We start from the raw sequence: 18,351 nt of genomic DNA, 5'->3' as shown, positions 1-18,351 counted from the left end.
TATTTTTGTTTAAAATAACTCTTTTCTCATTTTTGCAGGTTCTCTGAAATTAAACCAGGGTGCTTGAAAGTCATGCTAAAGTAAAATAAACGTCCTTGCTTTAGAAGTGTGAAGGTTTATAGGTTAAAGTTAGTTTTACTTGAAGTAATTCAGTCAGTTCTATTCTAAATAGTGTTTATTAGAAGTCATGTCCAGTTCTATAGCAAAAAGTGGATGTTTTTCAAAACTCAAGAGAAATTTAATTTTTTACTGAATCCAAATGCCAAATGTTACCTGTTGAAAATATTAAAGGGAATTTTTATTGATACAGAACATTTCAGAAAAATTACCAGCCGCAGTTTTTAAAGTCTGAAGTGCTCTGACTATTGCTCAGAGAGAAAATGTTACCTTTGTGTTAATTGTTTGACATTTACTGAGGTCCTAAGGCTTCTGTGGAGAGGCATGAGAAGTGCCCTGAAATCTGGCTCAAGTTCTTCAAAGGCAGCGCGAATCGCAGAAGAAGTAGTAGTACTAGTAGTAGTTGTAAAGAAAGAAAGGATTTCTAAGAAAACACTTGAGTACTTACCTCTTGCTTTCAAAACTAGATGCATAAACTCATTTCATTTTGCCATATCCTGCAGGAAGGAAGACTTGCTGTTGCACTTTCTTCTGCTTTGTATTTGATCTTGATCTCTTTCCTTTGTTCTGTTGTTCTGCGTGTGCGTTTTCTGGGAGGCAAATTGGGTCTGAGATTGTACTGCAGTTTTTTATCTTCCATAGGCAGAGAAGTTTTCAGAGAAGGAGAAATGATTAGGTATCTACCAAGTGTTGTTGCCTTATGGAACTACTTCGAGGACTAAGTGCTATTTCAAACAGTACTAAATAGCTGTGTTTTATATTTGAGGCAAGTAATTTGTAAACTGTAGTAGGTCAAAATCCTATGAACTAAAAACTAATGTAGAAAGCATTTTTATTAATAATCACAAAAGGAATCCTTATCATTTAAAAGATCTTTACCTTTATTTTGAAAAAGAGCCAACTTTCTAAAATAAACTTTCACTGACTTCTGTTGTTTGGTTAGCTAATAAGTCCTGTAAGTATGTAAATTATAATTTCCTTTATACAGGCTTACTGTGGTAAAGTACAATTTTCCAGTATAATACAGTGGCTTAAATAAATTTGACTTTGACTAGAGAATATTGCCAACATGTATGTAATTTTAGTAAACATTTTTGATGCTTTTTGTTAGGCTTAAGAAATCATTTGGATCAGGAATTATAGGATTGAGTGGTTATTGAACAAATCCTGAAATACAGAATGCTTTCCAAAAAGAGCAAACATTTTAATGAAAATAAAACTCAAAAATACATGTTTTTATATATCTTGAAAGCATGCTTTTAAATGAAGAGCCTTATCATTGAAATTTGTTTCAAAAATAAGAATCTATATATTTTTAGAGATGGTTAGTGACTGGTACTGGAGTATTATTCACATTCTTATGTTTATAATAATTTGTTTAAACAGTGCCAACAGTTTACCACACTTTTTTGTGCTGCCTAGAAGTGTTGTATACATTATAGATGAAGCAGTTCCCTTTAATGACTTCATAGAAAGCTATAGTTGTTAATGAAACAAAATATTCCTATGTATAAATTAATATAATTTGAAAGATGTGAAAAACCTGGTGTTACTGAGTGTACGCAGCTGCACACTCATTTTCTGTGTTTCTTTATTTCTTCACCTGGTTTTAAAAACATCACTTTTAAATACTTCAGCTAGACTTATTTTAGTGTAATTAATGAGGGAGCAGTCAAAAGAAGTAGAGGTATGGTCTTCTAACAGAAACAAAAGGAAAGGAGCTATGTTCTATACCGCACAACTTTAATTCTATGCCTTATTTTGGCAAATCTAGTGGTATTTCTTAACCATTATTCATGAATGCACAGGCCAAAATTGAACAGCATATGTACTTTTATAAAATTGCTTAACCCTGAAGTAGCTCCTACCTCTACTAATTAGTATAGTTAAGCACTGTATAGTTACGAGACAAAATTTATAATCCCTCCTTCTTTTGCCCATTTCTCAATCTTTTCTGTCACAGGTAAAGATAGTTTGAAGTTGATCCAAGTTTCCATGTATTGGTATATTTATGCAAATACATGGTCATTAGAATGACTCTTTGTAAATTTAATTAATCTTTTAAAATATTTTAAAATACAACACTTCTGTAGTTTGGAAAGTTTTAGTAACAATAATAGTCTCCTACCAATTATCTGCCAGAGATAAAAACCAGAACTAATGTAGAAACCACAATGGGTGAGTGGTTGGACCAGGGAGACTCTTAACAGTGTTTTCAATCCACGTGACAAATGGAAGCTTGTTTTCTTAAATTTGTGGGTTTTTCATGTCTGTATTATTTTCAAGGTGAAGCTTCTTCAGTTTGTTAGTACTTCCATACTCTCTGCAATTATTTAGCTTTTATAGGTAGGATACATTAAATGGTGAAAGTTTTGACTTTATAAAACATCTTATGTATTATAACGCATCTTGAGAAGAAAAGCTTACAGTTGTTTTGCATAGCTTCCTGTCTTTTATTTCAGTCTTTTTCTTTTTAAATCCAAGTGTTTTATATGCTTAGAAAAAGGACACGAATAAAACCAGATTAGTTATTTCTGAGCTGGAAATTGGAAACTTTTGAAACTCAGGAAATTGCTCTGACAATGTTTTTAACTGCTCTCAACTTAAGAAAATTACAAAATGTATAAAAAAGACAAAAATAATGTGTGCTCTTTTTTCCAAGTGCTTTTTCTAAGTGCTTTTCTTTTGTGCAATGAGGTAAAGTTTGATAATGTTCCTGTGTAGTGGTTAAATATTGCACATTTTATTTACATGTAAAGAAAACAGATTTAAATGTGTGGTCAAAAAATGTGTTGTTTAAAAGGTGAATAGGTTTATGTAGAATGTATGTTAATGGTGCTTATTTTTAAAATGTAATTCAAGTTTACAGTATTACTTAATGCCTCTTTATAGAATTTAATAAAGAAACAAGTCTAGAACACATCTACATGCTAAAGAGCCTTTTATACATAACTTCACATTATATGATGACAAAGTTTATTATTTTCCTTAAAGTTGAACAATTGATTTTTATGGTCCAAATGATAAGTCTGTTCTTACTAGATGATTGAATTAATCGTGAGACTTCTTGTTGAAGTACAATATTGCAGCTATCAGTTGGAGAATATATTATAGAATTTTCAGACGGTATATCAGAGATAAATGGTTTTATTTGTACTATAAAGAAAATGTAATTTTGCTGTTAACTCTGTATTTTTTTTTATTAAAAATGTTTATAACTGATTTTAAAATTTCTTATGAAGCCGTTTGCAAATTGCATACTTAATTTAATAAAGTACTTTAGCCACAGTCCAGTGTGAGGAAATCCTTCGTTTGATGTGGAAGGGCTAGTGATTTAAATACTTAAAATATTTTTAGTATAACTGTAATTTTAGATGAGATGGGACATAAAAATTTTATTTCAGTACCATGGGCTTTCTTATAGTTTAAATTATTTTGCTGCAGCAAATAGTTATGATTTCCCTTTTCACATATCTTTTGACTGACATTCGAATTAGGAATCATGTTTCTAAGAAACTCAAGTATTGTGTTTTTAAATAACATTAAGAACCCTTGAAGTTTATTCAAACCAAGAGCAGAATAATTCACTTATTTAACAAGGACTTAAGCATTTATTCAACAGATACTTATTGACCACTTGTTACTGGGGATACAGTATGGGACAGGCAGAGCTTCTCTCCATAGGTATCTCATAATTGCTCTTGTGAACCATTACGTGTGTAGTGATGTGTACTATGGAACACTTTGATGTATGGTATACTTCCTTACACAGGTGGTGCTATCCCTGTTTAATGAATAAAGGCTTAGAGAAGTTAACTAACTTGCCACTTACTGGCAGAGGTGCAACTAGAAAATAGGTTCCCTGTTTGCTAGTACAGGGCAGCTGCATCCATTTTAACGGTAAGAGGAGTTACTCAACAGGAGACAGCCCCCCGTCAGACTCTCCTGAAAGAGATGCGGCACCACCGTGGATGGCTGTGAAGGTCTGCTCTTTGTGAATCTGCTGTCTTCTTTCGTCCAAAGAAAGCTGATATTTTGGAAGAACCTGAGATACCAATGGCAAAAGACAAAGATTTGTTTCTCTCAATAGAAAATCTCAGAAACAGAGTCTAGGGCTGATGTTTCCATGAAGATTTGGGGATATAGGGTCCTCTCTATCCCAGGTGTGACCCCCGTTTTTCTGGCCCAGTGTGGGTGACTAGACTCTTAACTACCACATCGACATTCTTCTTGTGGAAGGTCAAGGAAGCCAGAATAGGGCCATGTGCCAAGGCTCTGAAAAATGATATTTGTGAGCTGCCAGAGGGCACTTCTTACTTCCTCTTGGCCAGAACTTAGTCACATGGTCACATCTAGTTGCAAGGGAGGTTGGCAAATTGTCTGTTTCAGACTACTATATGTTCAGCTAAAATTTGGGTATTCCTCTGGCAGAAAGAGAGCAGATATTAAGGGTAACAAATAGCAATCTTTGCCACATAATTTTTGAACATTATGCAAGTATGCAAACCATGCTAGGAATGATAAAATAGAAGTCACAGTTGTGTATGTTGTAACTTTAAAAATTCAAATGATGTTAGTAGCCAAAAGGGTGATGTAATGGACTTTCATTTGATGATTTATGGAATCGCTTTCAGTATGATCACTCAGTTGTGGCAACTATATTATGTCTGACAGTACTGCTTAGTTAATATATTTGCATACTGACTTATTGAATTAAGCATTTATTAATCACATTCATGTTCAAAAAGCTCAGTACTTGGTGTGAGTGATTTAAAGCTAAAGTGCACCAGGATAGGGAGATATTAAACATGTAAGTCTTACGAGCTATGAAACAGTGTAGAGAGAGCTGTGAAGGTGCCAAGGCAAGAATGGTTGCTTCTGTTGCAGCTGGTGACTGTGAACTCTGCCCTCCTGCTTGAAGTCTTCACATGACTTTCAGCAGGAAAACAAGCATTTTAAGTTCATGGCTTTTGTGCATATGAAAGTGTACAATATTCATACCTTCTAGAACTTCCGGAGCATTGCTCATGGAAATCTTGACTTATTTAAGTTTAATTTGTTGTGGGTTGTTTAATAACCAATGAAATATTAATACGTTAATATCAATGATCATCAAAATACAAACAAATTCCTTGGACTGTATTTTGGGGTAGAGAAGTGGCAAAGGCCAAGCTCCAGCCAATCGTCCTCTCTTTGGTCGGATGCAAGAGCATCTCTGCGGGGTGTAACGTGGGATGGGGGGCAGTGAAGAAAAAACGTGATGGAATGGTGTTGTTTACAAGGTGTCACAGAACAAGCCATACGGAATATGCTTTCCTTTCCATTGGATTTAAAGATGTCAGAGGAAAATATTCTTTTAAGCAGGAAGCTTTGAAAACATGTAAATAATCTGTGTTTTGTTATATCAATGGAATAACACATGAAATTCTGTTAAAAATTAGGTTCCAGAATGTTTTCCTCTCTTGTCAAATTTTGAAACTTTGAATGCCCTCCAAGACAACAAGAAGCCTGAATAATTTTTAACACTGGACTTGGGACAGTGAGGGAAAGTTTATCTGGGGAAGTTCACTCTGTAGGAGCTGGCGGTGCTGTGTCACCCTGTCTGTTTAGTTATGGGATGTATGTATTTCATAAGTGTTTCTGATCCTCCCACTGAGGAAGTGGGGAAACTAAAAATTCTGGCTGACAGTATTTAAAAACGCCCTAAAGCATTGCACAGTTGATAAGGTACTAGGGGCTCAGGCCAAAGATCTAAGTGAAAACACTTAGAGGGACTTTTGCAAAAGTGCCTCTGATCCTGACTCACCTGGAGCTTGGTGTCTAGGGACAGAAGACAAAGGCCAGCGTACTTGGCAACTCTTAAGAGATACCACATAAAGCTGGCACTATAAGGGGCTTCCACTCTTGGTGGGCATTAAGATGAATAAAATAATTTTACTTTCAGAAGATTGCAAGAAATGTTTCCTTGGCCCAGAGAAGAGCAGATTAAAAAAAAAAAAAAAAAAAACTGAGATGCAGTTACTAATGTCCCTCACAGATTAACAGCCCAAAGTCACATCACCCAGGGTAGTCAAAAGAACTTCAGCCCCTGAATTGAGTTTATTTATTTTTTTAAAGATTTTATTTATTTATTTGAAAGAGTTACACAGAGAAGGAGAGGCAGAGAGAGAGGTCTTCTATCCACTGGTTCACTCCCCAATTGGCCTCAATGACCGGAGCTATGCCGATCCAAAGCCACGTGTTCAGAGCTTCTTTTGGGTCTCCCATGTGGGGGCAGGGGCCCAAGGACTTGGGCCATCTTCTACTGCTTTCCCAGGCCATAGCAGAGAGCTGGATGGGAAGTGGAGAGCCAAGTCTCAAACCGGCGCCTACATGGGATGCTGGCACTGCAGGCAGCAGCTTTACCCACTATGCCATAGCACTGGCCCCCCGAATTGAGTTTAAAGAGGTGCCAGCCTGATAATGCCACCAATAGCTGCCTGCCAGAGGCAAATGCGGATCTTTTCTGGGAGAATGCATCTTTGTCTGGAGGATTAAATCTGACCAAGTTTGCAACAACCAATTTATAGGAATTACAGAGGACAGAGGAATATGTCTACAGGCACCATTGTGACAGTCACGAAAATCTGGACTGTGGGCAACTCTAAAAACTACACAGTTTCTTCAAAAAACAAAAACAAAAACCAAGAAAATAAAACCACACAGATGGAAGAAGAATTTAACAGGCATGCCAACCAATTGCAATTTGTGGACCTTACTTGGGTACTGGCTCAGCGAAAAAACAGAAACAAAACCCTGTATGACAATAAAAGAACTGGCAATGTGAACATTGACTGGATGCTTAATTATATTAAAGAAATACTATTTATTTTTTTAAAGGAATGATGTTGTGGTTATGTTTTCTCCGGAGTCTTTAAAAAGACATCCATGCTGAAATATGGGATTTACTTGCTGGAAGTGGGTGAGAGACACTTAGGAAACAAGATTGGCCATAAGTTCCTATATGTTGAAGATGGGTGTTCATTATACAGCAGTGTCTACTTACATTAAAAACTCTATGACAAGTATTTCTTTAAAGTTAATGGACCTGAAGAAGTGGATTCTCGACGTGGCTCTGGGAATAACTTCCATAACATTACAGGTTTAACCTGCATGGAAGCTGCTACCTCGGCCGTAATTAAAGGTAAGGAATCAGGAAGTCGTTGTGGCACCACTGCCCCAACTCTCCCTCAGCCCGCCGGGACCTGGTGACCGGGTACCTGCCATTTCCACAGCCTGCCTCTTCAGCATAGTGAGCCTTAGCAGTGGACAGATGACCTCTACTGTAAGTCTGCCTACCAGATCTCATTTGAGTGCATCTAATTCATGGAAGCTATGTTCTATAGAGAATTTTACCTGGCCAGAGGATTGGGGGAAGGTAGTTTTATTTCATTAGTATTTAAAAATTTATTTATTTATTTGAAAGACTGACTTGGAGAGAGGGAGAGAGCAAGCTTCAATCAATGGTTCAGTCCGAAGTGGCTGCAACGTTTGGAGCTTGGCCAGGTTGAAGCCAGGAGCCAGAAACTACATCTAGGTCCAAGCACTTGAGCTGTATGCTGCTTTCCCAGACATATTAGCAGGAAGCTGGACAGAAAGTGGAGCAGCTGGAACTTGAACTGCTACTCTGATATGGGATGCTGGTGTCCCAAGTAGCAGCTAGCGCACTGTGCCACAACACCAGTCCCAAAACCTGTACTCTTTCTTAAGTTTACATGAAATAAATTTATTTAATCCTCATAATAACTTTTTAAAAAATAATTTATTTGAAAGAGTAACAGAGAGAAAAGGAGAGACAGAGATCTTCCATCCACTGGTTCACTCCCCAGATGACCACAGCGGCCGGGGCTGGGCCAGGCAGAAGCCAGGAACTTTATCCAGATCTCTCACGTAGTGGCCCACGCACTTGGGGGCCATCTTCCACTGTTTTCCCAGCGCATTAGCAGGGAACTGGATCAGAAGTGGAGCAGCTGAGACTCAAATCGGTGCCAACGTGGGATGCTGGTGCTGCAGACGTCAGCTTTACTCCTGTACCACAATGCCAGCCCCCCAGGGGTTGTCTTCAATAAATTTGGGAACTTTCACTGGCACTTTGATTGAAGGCCATCAGGCTCCACTAACGGTCTCTTCAAGTTTCCGCTAATTTCGCCTGAAAGTTCTTACAGTTTCTTTGCACTCCCAATTTCCAAACCTGCTCCCACATGTTAAAGTTTTTGTTTTAACAAAACTCCCCCTCTTGGTACCAAAATCTATTATCTATTGTGATGTGAAGTTGCCCCCAGACTTAGTGACTTAAAATAATAACAACGAGTTTCTCAGGATTCTGAGAGTGGCACCAGTCGGAGCTTTACTGGCTGGGAATCCAAGGAGACGTCTCACATGGCTCCTCAGTTGGTGCTGGTTGTTGGTGGGAGTCCTCGATTTACCCCCATGTGGGCCTCTCCGAAGGCTTCTTGAGTGTCCTTACAGCATGGCAGCTGGCTTTCCCGGGAGTGAGCACTAAACACGCTGCAATGCTGTTTGTGTCCTAGTGTTCAAAGTCTCACTTCATTTTCTGCCAAATTTCTACTTGTTAGAGGCAAGTTCTGAAGTTCAGTACACATTGAAAGGTAGGGGAATTAGTTCTACCTTCTGAAGGGTAAGTAAAAAATTTGTGGACATAGTTGAAACCCAGTTTGTCCAGGGTGGGCCAGGCACTACTAGGGACTTTGCCAGTGTTCCCAGTATAATCTTTCTAACCATATGACAGACACTGCCGGCCTACCTGGCAGGTATTCTTTTGTGCTATCACAACTTCATGTTCGCATACCTGGTGACAGTGTGCTGGGGGAGACCGCCCCATTCTAGCGTCACGCCAGTTGTAGCAGTCGCATTTCTGTTTGCCAGTGATTGGTTAAAGGGTGACTACTTGACCACATCAAGGACAAGTTCACTAGAATGGTTCCAAGTTTTCCTAATAGAAGCACATGGGAGGAAGCACTCTTCCTCAGTAGGGCTTTGTTTCTGTATGTGATGTCTGCAGTTGCAACTGCATGCCGTGTTGAAATCAGGAGGAGACAAACGAAGGCTCAGGGCAGTGTGCCGAGGATGGTGGCGCATAGGAAGACAGAGCCTCTGTGCTTGCTGACGTCATTGAGCCCCTGAACTAACCCTGGAACTGACCTTTAGCTGTCTTGTTATGGGAGACATGAGTGACTTTTGCTTAGGTTTTCAGATACTTATAGCTGAAAGCATCCTAATGGATATATCCGGCTCTACAGTTAAGGGAACAGATGTGCAGAGAGATTGTTATTGCCCAGACTTTGCCGGCTAGTAAATAGCACAGCCAGGTTTCAGACAGAGCTGTGTCTCTTAAACACCGGATACTTGTTTGTTGTGTCACTTAAGTAATGCTTTGGAGTCAGGCAGGAGAAACACAGATGGTTGGGGTTAGTCTGTGTTGGTGATTGGCAAGCATGTGTGGACAGGGGTCAAAATGGGAAGGAAGAGAATTCAGGGTCCTGGATGTGAACACTTGAGATGGCTGTCGGAGATGCAGGCTCGGTAGAAGGTGGAATCCAGAGGAAGCGATGAAGATTTAGAAAATTTTAGGGGAAGGTCAAGTCGACGATGGTTGTAGGGAGAGAGAGAATTTCAGAGGTCAGGACATGAGAGATGCAGGTTTTTGTTCCCAGCAGAGTTTGATTTGTGGCTGAGTGTGGAGGTGATGGTCATCAGAGAGGAGAAGGTCGCAGGACTGACATCAAACACAAGGTGACAGGCAGTGGAGTGGAGAGGAAGACTGAAAGCTCGCCAGCTTAAAGTACAGGTGAATTAAAAAAAATTTTTTTCATCCGGCGCCGCGGCTCACTAGGCTAATCCTCCGCCTTGCGGCGCCGGCACACCGGGTTCTAGTCCCGGTCGGGGCACTGATCCTGTCCCGGTTGCCCCTCTTCCAGGCCAGCTCTCTGCTGTGGCCAGGGAGTGCAGTGGAGGATGGCCCAAGTGCTTGGGCCCTGCACCCCATGGGAGACCAGGAGAAGCACCTGGCTCCTGCCATCGGATCAGCGCGGTGCGCCAGCCGCAGCGCGCCTACCGCGGCGGCCATTGGAGGGTGAACCATCGGCAAAGGAAGACCTTTCTCTCTGTCTCTCTCTCACTGTCCACTCTGCCTGTCAAAAATAAAAAAAATAAAAAAAATTTTTTCCCCCACAATCCACATCCTTCAAGCCACTAGGATCTGACCCAACACAGCCCCACTCTGAAGAAAGATTTCTAAGGATTGTTCCATTTTAGTCTGCTGTTTGGCACTGACTGCAGAGATGAGACGGATAGGGTCACTGGGAAGAGCTGAGACGGTTGTAAGAAGTGGACTCGTTCCCAGGCCTTTCTGAAATTGTTCTTTACAGTGGGACCTCCCTGTGCATTTGAAGTCCCTTTGTGGTTTTTCTATTTATGGAAGCCAATAAGATATATTTTAAAAAGTTATCCACTAGTTTGTGTTATTGCAGCCTTTATTTCCCTTAAAGATTGATTTATGTATTTGAAATCTGAGTTATATAGAGAGGTCTTCTATCTGCTGCCTTGCTCTCCAAATGCCTGCAACTGCTAGTGCTGGGCCAGGCTAAAGCCAGGAGCCAGAAGCTTCATCTGGGTCTCCCACAAGGGTGACAGGGGCCCAAGCACTTGGGCCATTCTCTACTGCTTTTCCCAGGTGCATCAGCAGGGGGCTGGATTGGAAGTGGAGCAGCTGGGACTCAAACCCGTGCCCATATGGGATGCCAATGTCGCAGGCAGCTGCTTTACCTGCTGGACCACAATGTCAACCGCAGGTTATTGGAGTTTATAGAAACAATTGAGGATACATGACAACTCTCTTATAACACTGCTAATTATCTCAAGTGGGTGGGACTATTTAGGAAGAAGGGCTCATTTTTTAAACTCTGGACGAGGTTTTCTGCATTGTTCTTTCTTAGAATTAATTTCTTCCCTTTTGAAATAATGTCTGGCAATTGGTTACTTTGGAACCTATTTTTAAAGCATCTCATTAATTTTGTATTACACTCATGAAATGATTAGCTAGAATTTCTAAAAATAATTTCTCCCTTGGACCTTCTGTTTCTTGGTTCCTGCCCTTGGAGTCATGTTAAAAATTTTAGGTCATATGTCTGTGGTTTGTATTATAAGTTAATTCAAATCTTTTTTTTGGAAGCAGGCAGGATAAAAATCTATATTTTTAAGGGAAAAAGAAGTACAAAAGTACTCACAGCATGGTCCTATTTTTGTGTTTTTAAAAGGGTATGTGTGTGTAAATAGATCAACCTGTGTTCTATACTCTACCTTTCTTTGTGTACATGTATAGGTGTGTGTGTGTGTGTAAGCACACACATTACCACAAATCCAGTGTAGATTCTGGTTCCCTTGTGACTCAATTTCAGGAGATGTCATATTCAGAAGACAATAAAAATCATTCTAACCTTTATTGTATTCTTCAGAGAACCTCCACGAGACTTGCTCTTTATGTAGCACAGGTCGTGTAGGTGCAAGCTGGCCGAGCGTCCCTGTAAGTCTGCCTTCCCCATGCACGCTCTGCCCACTTCTCTACCCTGGAGACTCCCCATAGCTTTTCACCACAACTCTTGGGATCTCTAGTTCCAGGCCTCGTCCATCATCCTGTCCTCTTCCTTTGCAGTTTTCCCCTGCAGTGAAGAGCTCAGGGCCTACTGGATATCAAGCTGCCACCCGAAGGTCCTTGGTTCTTAGAGCACACGTCTCTTCCCACTCACGCTATCTGCATCAGGGCGCAGTGGGAGGAGGGCAGCATGCAAATGGCAGAATTGTTTCGTTGGTAGGCAAGAGGAGGGAAGCTGTGAATACTCCCACAGTAATCATTTTTGTCCTTGTTACACATGAAGAATTTCTGAAAGATTTGATAAGAAAGAGAACGCAGATTAGCCTTGGGATAGGCTGGGGAGTCAGAGGCAGGAGAAGGAGAGTTCACTTTCATTGTCTGAAATGTTTTCCTTAGAAAAAAACACAAAAAACCCTGTGTGTATTGCTTTTAGGAAACCATTTTAAAAATATAATTAATAGATGTATATTTTAAAGTATAGTGAAAATGTATTGCTGTAATGTGTTACGTAGTGTGCAGTTTTATGTATTATATTTCACCTTTGGCTGCTTTCTGGTATCAGGTATTACAATGAGATCATTAAGCTGGTATCTCTGATGATCTAATATTTTCCGGAAAGGCGTGAACCTACTTTGTCAAACTCTTACATTGGCACTGCTGGGAGAAGGGAGGATAGCTGAAGGAAATCTACTCCGAGTGAGTCACAGGAATGCCAGAGTGGGTTACAAGGGAGCAGTCAAACTTCACCGAAGCAGATTTCCTGAGCCAAATAAAGTCTTGTAATTGCAGGTTCAAAGTACACACTCAGGTTAGGCAGAAGTGATGAGGAAAAGCAGACACTAAACACATTCTGACAGAATTCCTGAATCTCAAGGTCTTCTGAGTTTCTAGACAGAAAGGAGACGTGGAAAAGATCTGAACAGCACTCGATGGCGGGGTCGTATCTACACCTATTGAGAGGAAAGGAGAATGACCCAAAAAGCTTCCCCACCTGCCGGGGGAAAGAGAGGCTGGGACGTAAAGACTTCTAGAACAAGTCACTCATCTTTGCCCATCTGAAGAAAGTATGAAAAGAGAACCCTAGAGAACAAATGAATCACGATGAGGAAAGTAGAAAGGAAACAGTGAACGGTGAGCCTTGTCACCTATGTGGATCATGATGGGATGACTGGAAATATACTGTATTAGATGAAGGCTAATATACTAATATACGTATTAGGTGAAGACTCTCACCCATTGAGACCCTGGTGGCAAAAGTTGCAAAATTTCTCAGGAAAACCCAAGAGGAGAGGTTGAAGGAAGAGAATTAAGAAGTAAAAAGTTTCTAAAAGCATTATTGGGGTACAGGGAAGGAATCAGAATAAATGAATTTATGGGATACAGTATCTTTTCACATAGCAGTAATAAAGTATGTGTTTGATGATGCGTATTGAGAAGGAAGAGGATAACTAGCGGAATGGGAAAGCACAATATCATTTTGCATTTGTGCGGTGGGGAGGAAATGAACTGTAACTTGAGCGTGCCAGTAAAGACAAAGAAAAGCAAGAAGGAGAACTAATGAAGTTCATCCGATAGTAAGTATGAGCAAGACAGAGGGAATAGAATCAAGACTCTCAGTGACTATATTAGACCTAAATGACCTCAATTTTCCAACAGTTTTTTCAGAGATTGTATTAAATGAAATGAGCTACATTTTCTCATCAAGAGACAGGAATAGATTGGGATTAAAAGCAAAAAGGGCTGTATGTTGTCTACAAGAAACATACTTAAAGTAATAGTTACAGAGAGAGAGGGAAAGACATATATGTAGAGAGATCTTCCATCTGCTGGTTCACTCCCAATGTGGCTGCAATGGTTCGGGCTGGGCCAGCCCGAAGCTAGGAGCCAGGAGCTTCATCTGGGTCTTCTACATGGTGCAGGCTATCCTCCACTGCTTTCCCTAGTGCATTAGCAGGGAGCTGGATCATTGCAGATGGTGGCTTAACCCATTATGCCAGAGTCAGCCCCAATTATTTGTAATTTAAGACCACTCTCCTAAATAATCTTTGGATCAAATTAGAAACTAAGTTGTAAACTCTGTAAAGCAAAGAGGGAAAACCCATTATAACCAAACTTTAAGACTTAGCAGAAGCTGTTCAGAAATAAAAGAATTCAGTGCTCACCTTAAAAAACTAGAAAAACAAAACAACCAGTGAAAAGAAGAGAGAAGAGAATTCATGCAGAAGAAGGACTCAAATTAATGAAATGTATAAGGTAGCAGAAAAGACATTAATAAATTTCCTCTCAGAAAAGATGCGCTTTTCTGAGCCAAGCCTTATTAGCTTCAGGATAAAATAAAAACAAGGAACTGTTGAAAACTAAAGTACATATGTAGCTCAGCAGTTGTACTCTACAGTTCTCACAGAAGCAAAAGCAGAAGTCTCAAGGTGTGTATCAAGGATATCTTTGGGCTGGTGCCGCGGCTCACTTGGCTGGTCCTCTGCCTGCGGCGCTGGCATCCCGGGTTCTAGTCCTGGCTGGGGCGCCGGATTCTTCCCGGTTGCTTCTCTTCCAGTCCAGCTCTCTGCTGTGGCCTGGGAAGGCAGTGGAGGATGGCCCAAGTGCTTGGGCCCTGCATCCACATGGGAGACCAGGAGGAAGCACCTGGCCCGTTTGGGGGGTGAACCAACGGAAAAAGGAAGACCTTTCTCTCTCTCTCTCTCTCTCTCCTCTGTCTAACTCTGCCTGTCAGGAAAAAAAAAAAAAAAAAAGGATCTTTGGCAGTCAATGAGCAAAGTGGGTGCCTTTGCTGAGGAAACACTTGAACAAGCTGTGTTAAGGCCAGATGGTGAACCACTGGGCAGACATTAGAAAGGAGCGGTTAATCCTGTCCCAGTCAGTCACCTTTTGTCACACAACCTGGTTCCCCGTAGCTTACTGACAGGCAACAACAACCTTGTGATGCTCATGGAGTCTGTGGGCAAGGATTTTGGACAAAGCACGGTGGAGATGTTCTCTGTTCTCCATGGTGTCTGAGGACTCATTAGAAGACCCAGGGGCGGGGGGCTGGAATCACCCGAGCCACATCACTCACAGATCTGGCTGTGTGGCTGTTGCCTGGCTCCTTGGCCAGCTCCGTCTGCCCACAACTTCTGCACATGAGCTCCAGTGTGGCCTTGCTCCCCTCGCCACCAGAGCCACAGGTGATTTTGGTGGGGAGACTGTAGTGTCACTTCTAACCTAGTCTCAGAGGTCACACAGGATCACTCGTTCCACATTTTGTTTGCCCTAGAGTGACAGCTCCACTCAGGTCCAAGAATGGGGGAAAGAGTCGGCATTTTTACAGGAGAGTAGACAAATATTTGCAAGGCTGTGCAGCAGGGGACATATTCTCTTGGCTGGTTTTGGATAATACAATCAGCCACAGATCTATAGCAGTCACCTGGGAGGGCATCCCACGAGGTACTGCTAAGCAAGAGAATAAAACATGAAACTGTTCATGGCAACTCGTACGTGTGTATTTATGAGTCTATGAACAGAAGGCTTTATAAAGGTAAACAGCGGATGTTTAACTTTGGTTGAGGTTAATGGGGCCAGAGGGAGGTCAGAAGTTAACATGGAGATGCAAGTATGTGATCTGTCTCCCTGCATACAAGTAAAAGTGAGTGCTAGCAGGAGAGAGAGAGGTGTGGCAAGGTTTTGTGTGTGTGTGTGTGTGTGTTGAAGAAAATGTTGAACAATGGAAAGGACTGTGCTATGGACCAGAGAGTGAGCTTTTCGCAAGCAGCACTATCTCTAGGTAACTGTTGCAATTAATTAAGATTGGGGAATTAGCAGTTCATCGCCTATATTAATAGCAGTAGGCTTGAGTCCAAATGCTGATGCTATTATCATCAGGGCAAGCAATTTTGTTTTTCTTAAAGAAGAAATTTCCCCTCCTCATTTGATATTTTCTTTGCTGAGATCTTCCATCTGTTCATTCACTCCCCCAAATGACTACAACAGCTGGCACTGGGGTACGGGGTTGGGCCAGGCTGAAGCCACGAGCCTGGAACCCCTTCTGGGTCTCCCCTTTGAGTGTAGGAGCCCAAGCACTTGGGCCATCTTCTGCTGCCTTCCCAGGTACATTAGCAGGGAGCTAGATCAGAAGTGGAACAGCCAGGACTCGACCTGGCACCTATATGGGATGCTGGTGCTGCAGGTGGTGGCTTAACTCTGTGTGCACAACACCAGCCCTGCTCTGCTGTCATTTTTGGAAGAAGCTTGTGTCAGCAGTCTTTTGCTTTAGTTGTCCACCTGTGGATCTGTAAGGCTAATGTCTGAATAGGTGACATTCTCTTTATGGTTTCACAGTTTCTAGTCCTATTATTTATAAATGATAGCATACTGCTGCTGTCGAAATGCTGTATTCCTCTTGGTGTATCAGTATTGCTTTGTTTTGTTTTGGAACAATATTATGTGTAAGTGACGGATCTGCACTTGTTAGCACTGACACAGGGACCAGTGATCCATAGCTTTATTTCTTCTCTTGCTTGCTCTGGGGTTTGGGGAGTTTGGGGAGAAGAGGCAGTTTGGGGAGAAGAAGGCAGAAGAGTCTGAACATCAACCCCAGGACCACTGCTTTGTCTTGGGTTCTTGGATCAGGCTTGCTTGCATGAGGCTTGGAATCAGCCTTTGAGCAGAAGTCAGCCAAGGGTTTCCCAGATCTCCACACCTATGATCAGAGACTAATTTTCTCTGAGATTGTGGATGACTGTTTTTCTTATAGTCCGTACAGATGGATTCTCTCCCCAAGGACAGCAACAGTTCAGGATGGAGAACGCTGTACTTGTAGCTTTGCCACTAGAGGTCAGAGGTTAGCCCGTGAATACTGCACTCGTTCCCGGCAGAGCGTGCGGGTGGGTAATGCCTGATGTGTTTATTGTGTGGTTCCTCCTGACGAGGCTCAGAGTATCCACCAGAGACACCTCTGGGCCTGAAAGGATCTCCTGTGTACTTTAGACTAAATTTTAGCGACTGGACGAGGGCTCTTCACGGTCATCTGCGCTCAGTCATTAACTTTTTTTTTTTTCCCTACTTCTCACACTGACCATCCCAATTCAGTATTTTTTTGTGTTGTAATATATTTAAAGATTACAAATAAAAAAAGAAAATGAGCCAGGTAGACTTCTCGTACTGACACTTGCGTCATCTCAACAGATAAAAACCCATTTCTGTGTTCTAACTGGAAAGTATTGACTACACATATTTTTTCAGTTTTTTTTTTTGGCATGATAGTATCAAGAGATAATCTTCAACAGCTATTTCAGGTTACTCATTAACTTAAATGACTGAGTTAATATGTCACGCGCCATTTAAGACAGTGCAATTGTATTTCAGATATCTTTATTTGCTCAATGATATCTTCTTGAGTTTCTCTGTGTGTAGCGAAACTACGACTACATGATGTGAAATATGATTTTGGAATGTTTACAATGGAGAGATTTATTGACTTTTCTGGGAACTTGTTTGAGACTTTAATGTTTCAGTGAAAGCAGACTGACATATTAAGAGGTGTCTAGTGATTTTATCAGTTATATTGGAGTTTGGTGGAGGCATTTAGACACAGCTTATCTTGCAGGGTTGTAGATTTAAAGGACTGGGCTGCCAGCTTTCTCATGGTATCACCTTCATGGTTTGCCATGGGCTCACCCCCCTGCTCCCAGGAACTACATAGGAAGACAGGAGCCAGGCCCAGAAGGCTGCAACACCCCTTGTTTCTCACCAATTGCTGCTGCGCCTGGTGTCGCTACTGCCTTTGCTCCCAGGGACAGTGCTGGGTGGTGTTTGCCTGCATCTTTGCGGGAGAGGCCATTCTGTGCCCTCTGACGCCATCTGGGTATGGGTGTCATGGGTGGAATTATGTGCTCCCCAGATTAACATGTGGACGTCCTTCAGAGTGGGGCCTTCATTGGAGAGAGGTCTTTACAGAAATAATCAAGTTAAATGAGGTCTTGTGGGTGGGCCCTAATCCAGTGTGACTGGTGTCTTGAGGCAAAGGGGGAAATCGGACACATCGAAATGTGTAGAAGGAAGAAGACGTGAAGAGACCCAGAGAGAAGACAGCCACCCAGCAAGGAGAGGCCCGGGTCAGACTCCTGCCCAGCCTCAGAAGGAACCCACCCTGCTGACGCTTTGATTTTGGGCTTCTGTCCTCCAGAACTGAGAGACGATGACTATCTGTTGTTTCTGTCGCCCGGGCTGCTACAGGCCTGGAAAACTAGGATGCTGAGGCTGAACCATTTCAACTCAACCACGTGCTTAAGTCTGTGAGAGTGACCGTTTTCGCTGCAACCTTCCCAACAATGTGTATGATCATACTTAAAATTGCACAAGCATAGCTCGGCTGAAGTGCTTATGTGTGTTAAATAAATAAATGAATGATTATATTAAATCTGTGAACTTTTCCTTTTTGCAGAAGCACCCTCCAGGAGCCCTGCAGGCACCCCTGAGGCTGCAGCCTTGATGTTGACCATTCGCTAGCCCCGCCCGCCCTCCTGTGCTCAGTGCTCCTCCCACCGCAGCCTGGAACAGCGGCCCTCTCCCCAGCACTAGGGGGCGTCCCT

General features: G+C 41.7%; 1 protein-coding gene across 6 annotated transcripts in view; it reads left to right on the top strand.

Moving 5' to 3' along the window:
- Nucleotides 1–6,950, top strand: part of N4BP2 (NEDD4 binding protein 2) — a 116,690-nt gene extending 109,740 nt beyond the window's left edge. For all 6 annotated transcript variants that reach the window (XM_062213804.1, XM_062213809.1, XM_062213802.1 and 3 more), the window contains one exon: nt 39–6,950. In XM_062213804.1, coding sequence (XP_062069788.1) covers nt 39–84 — 46 coding nt within the window. In that variant the 3' untranslated portion in view covers nt 85–6,950. The remainder of the gene's footprint in view (nt 1–38) is intronic.
- The last annotated feature ends 11,401 nt before the right edge of the window (nt 6,951–18,351 follow it).

Source organism: Lepus europaeus, chromosome 16 (assembly GCF_033115175.1).
Source record: "Lepus europaeus isolate LE1 chromosome 16, mLepTim1.pri, whole genome shotgun sequence".
Classification (NCBI taxonomy): domain Eukaryota; kingdom Metazoa; phylum Chordata; class Mammalia; order Lagomorpha; family Leporidae; genus Lepus; species Lepus europaeus.
The sequence above is the reverse complement of the archived record's forward strand: the minus strand, read 5'-3'. Positions and strand labels throughout refer to the sequence as shown.